We start from the raw sequence: 2,558 nt of genomic DNA on the forward strand, positions 1-2,558 counted from the left end.
GAAAGTGTCAGTGGATTCGAAAAGCTTGGATTCCCACAATGTTATGGTGCAATAGGTTAATTGAATAGTAGCTACTTCTGAAATTTATCTTCCACTGCAAACCTAACCTTAATTGACTGATTTCTATTTCTCATGAAAATGTTTCTCAGATGGATGTCATATTGAGGTTAGGCTTAGTAATGAAGAAGCAATCGATTATTATAACTACAAAGGGTGGTACTCCACGGTCTTGCTGGCTTTGGTAGATTACAGGTAGGTGATAATACTTCAAATAATGGTTTGATAACTCATATTTGCTTGCCTTCCTCAAAACTCAACAAACAACTTCTCCAGGTACAGATTTCTCTATATAAACGTCGGTAGTCCGGGGCGATGCAACGATTCGCAAATATATGAGAATTGTGCACTGAAATACGAACATTTTGAGCCAGTTTTTAAAAATCTGTCACGAAATATCAGCGGAGTGAATGTGCCAGTTTTGATCGTTGGGGACTCAGCATTTCGATTGTCAGAAAAACTTATGAAACCATTCCCGTTCAGTACAACAGCGAGCGAAAAAGAAAAAGCTTTCAATTATGCTCTATCGAAAGTAAGACGAGTTGTAGAAAATGCGTTTGGTCACTTAAAAGCAAGATTCAGACGTATTGGCAAAGGTCTCGATAATCATATTGATAATGTTGCTATAATTATCAAAACATGCTGTATATTACACAATTTTTTTAACGAACATAATGACAATCTCAATAGCAAATGGCTGAACGAGTGGACTCATGAAGAGCGCATCAATAACAAGCAGCAACCGGAACACAACGTTACTATTTCAGAATCCGACACTGCTGGACAAAGAGTTCGGAATGCGATAAGTAATTACCTAGGTATACACATGTGTGTAACATTATATAATATGCTAAATGGCATTCTTTGCAGCTACCATGAACGAGCCTTCGATAATCTCTATACATGATAATGATACCTGCCTGAACCAAGAGTGTAATATTTAACACATTTATTTCAACTATTAATAAATCATTCATACTATTTAATTCATCGATTTTTCATTGTATTTTCTAAAATATTGTGACAGATCAGCCATTCACTTCTTCAAATCTAGTTACCGCACTGTGCATTGTTTTTCGTATTATTCACTGCCGCTTGTCACTTGTTTAAGCATGCAATAAGTGCATTACTAAGTGCAATTGAGCTGGCGCTCATTTCTCTAAGAATTAAGTTTCTTTCTTTTTCTAAAGATAGCAATTTTTCATCATTTTCTCTCATGTATGCTAGCTCCAGCTCAATACATATATTTGTTTTTCGAAATTCTTCAATTAGCTCGTTCTGAACATGGGATCTCTTAAATCTTGTCTTTGTTAGGCCAGTAGAAGTATTCAAATGTGGGACGGAACCGGGCTGAGTCGGGGGATTGATAGTTGATGGATCTGTCTCAAAAGTGGATTCATCAACATTCAGCCACTCTTCATTTATCGAATCTGGGAATAAAATAAAATACTTGACAATTATATACTTCATGCTTTCAACTGATAGTTACAACCGGTATTATTTTCTATACTATCCACAATGATCGATTCGATATTATTTATTTTGAAGCTACCGAGTATTTTATGAACTTTATCATAATATGGCCACGGTGAAGGAGATCCACCTGATGGACCGATTGATGCTTTTTCTTTCCTAAAAATGTTTAATGTAAAAATAACTGAGTGGGTAACAAACTGCAGTTGATAGTTGGTTATTATACACTAAATATGTTTCACGAAAATTATGAAGAAATAATGTTTAAAAAGGATACAATTAGTATAACAAGAATGAGCAAAATTACTTACCTGTACCGCGCGGTTAAATTGTGAATTCGATTTTTTATTTCTTTTGTTGAAACGTCGATGTTATGTGGCTTGAACGACTCTTTGATCTCTTCATACACATGACTGTTTTTTCGACTACCACGAAGATCATTAATTTTGTCCTCCCACATTTCAATCAGTAGCTGGATCTGAGCTGATGACCACACATTTTTCCGTTGGATAGGCTTCGATCTTTTCTTCATACCATCCATTATGCAAAATTGTTTTTGTTTTTATTTTCATTCAAACTAGATTACCGATTACTGCGATTGAGAATGTTTCCAAAATGACATTCATCATTCGTATCCGAGCAGTCGTCCGCGATACACTTGTTGTTTTTTCGCTCCGTATCGGGACGGTATCGATTACAAAACCTCGAGTGCGAAGGTGTTTCCCTAGCAAGGGCTGGAGGAAACATTTTTTTGTTCTCTTAGATCCAGTGGTTGATCGAGTGATAAACACCGGCAGCAGACAGTGGTATACACACTTGCTTGCGACCATTTCTACCTGTCGCTTCAATAGCATCGGCACCAGCAGTGAGTGACTGGATCATCAAGGTCACGCGAGAGAAATAATCCAAGCAAAGGACCAACTCACCCATCAGCTCAACAAACCATACCGGTGAAGTAGTTTTTTTCATTTTATATTTCAACTTTTTTCCTACTTCTCACTATCCTATCTATTTTTTCTATTTTCCTT

At 36.5% G+C, this 2,558-nt stretch overlaps 1 protein-coding gene across 1 annotated transcript; it reads right to left on the reverse strand.

Moving 5' to 3' along the window:
* Positions 1-1,029: 1,029 nt before the first annotated feature.
* LOC131431867 (uncharacterized) lies at positions 1,030-2,176 on the reverse strand. Its single transcript, XM_058597785.1, has 3 exons — positions 1,842-2,176; positions 1,550-1,689; positions 1,030-1,487 (listed from the first exon to the last, which is right to left on the reverse strand). The coding sequence occupies exons 1-3, from the start codon at positions 2,069-2,071 to the stop codon at positions 1,156-1,158; spliced, it is 702 nt and encodes a 233-aa protein (XP_058453768.1). The 5' UTR covers positions 2,072-2,176; the 3' UTR covers positions 1,030-1,155.
* Between the last annotated feature and the right edge of the window lie 382 nt (positions 2,177-2,558).

This window comes from Malaya genurostris, chromosome 2, assembly GCF_030247185.1.
Source record: "Malaya genurostris strain Urasoe2022 chromosome 2, Malgen_1.1, whole genome shotgun sequence".
Taxonomy (NCBI): domain Eukaryota; kingdom Metazoa; phylum Arthropoda; class Insecta; order Diptera; family Culicidae; genus Malaya; species Malaya genurostris.

Coding starts and splice junctions, on each gene's coding strand:
- LOC131431867 (XM_058597785.1), bottom strand. CDS start 2,071: ATGGATGGTATGAAGAAAAGATCGAAGCCTATCCAACGGAAAAATGTG. Junction 1,690..1,841: donor AATTTAACCGCGCGGTACAG/GTAAGTAATTTT, acceptor AAACATTTTTAG/GAAAGAAAAAGCATCAATCG. Junction 1,488..1,549: donor TAGTATAGAAAATAATACCG/GTTGTAACTATC, acceptor TTTTATTCCCAG/ATTCGATAAATGAAGAGTGG.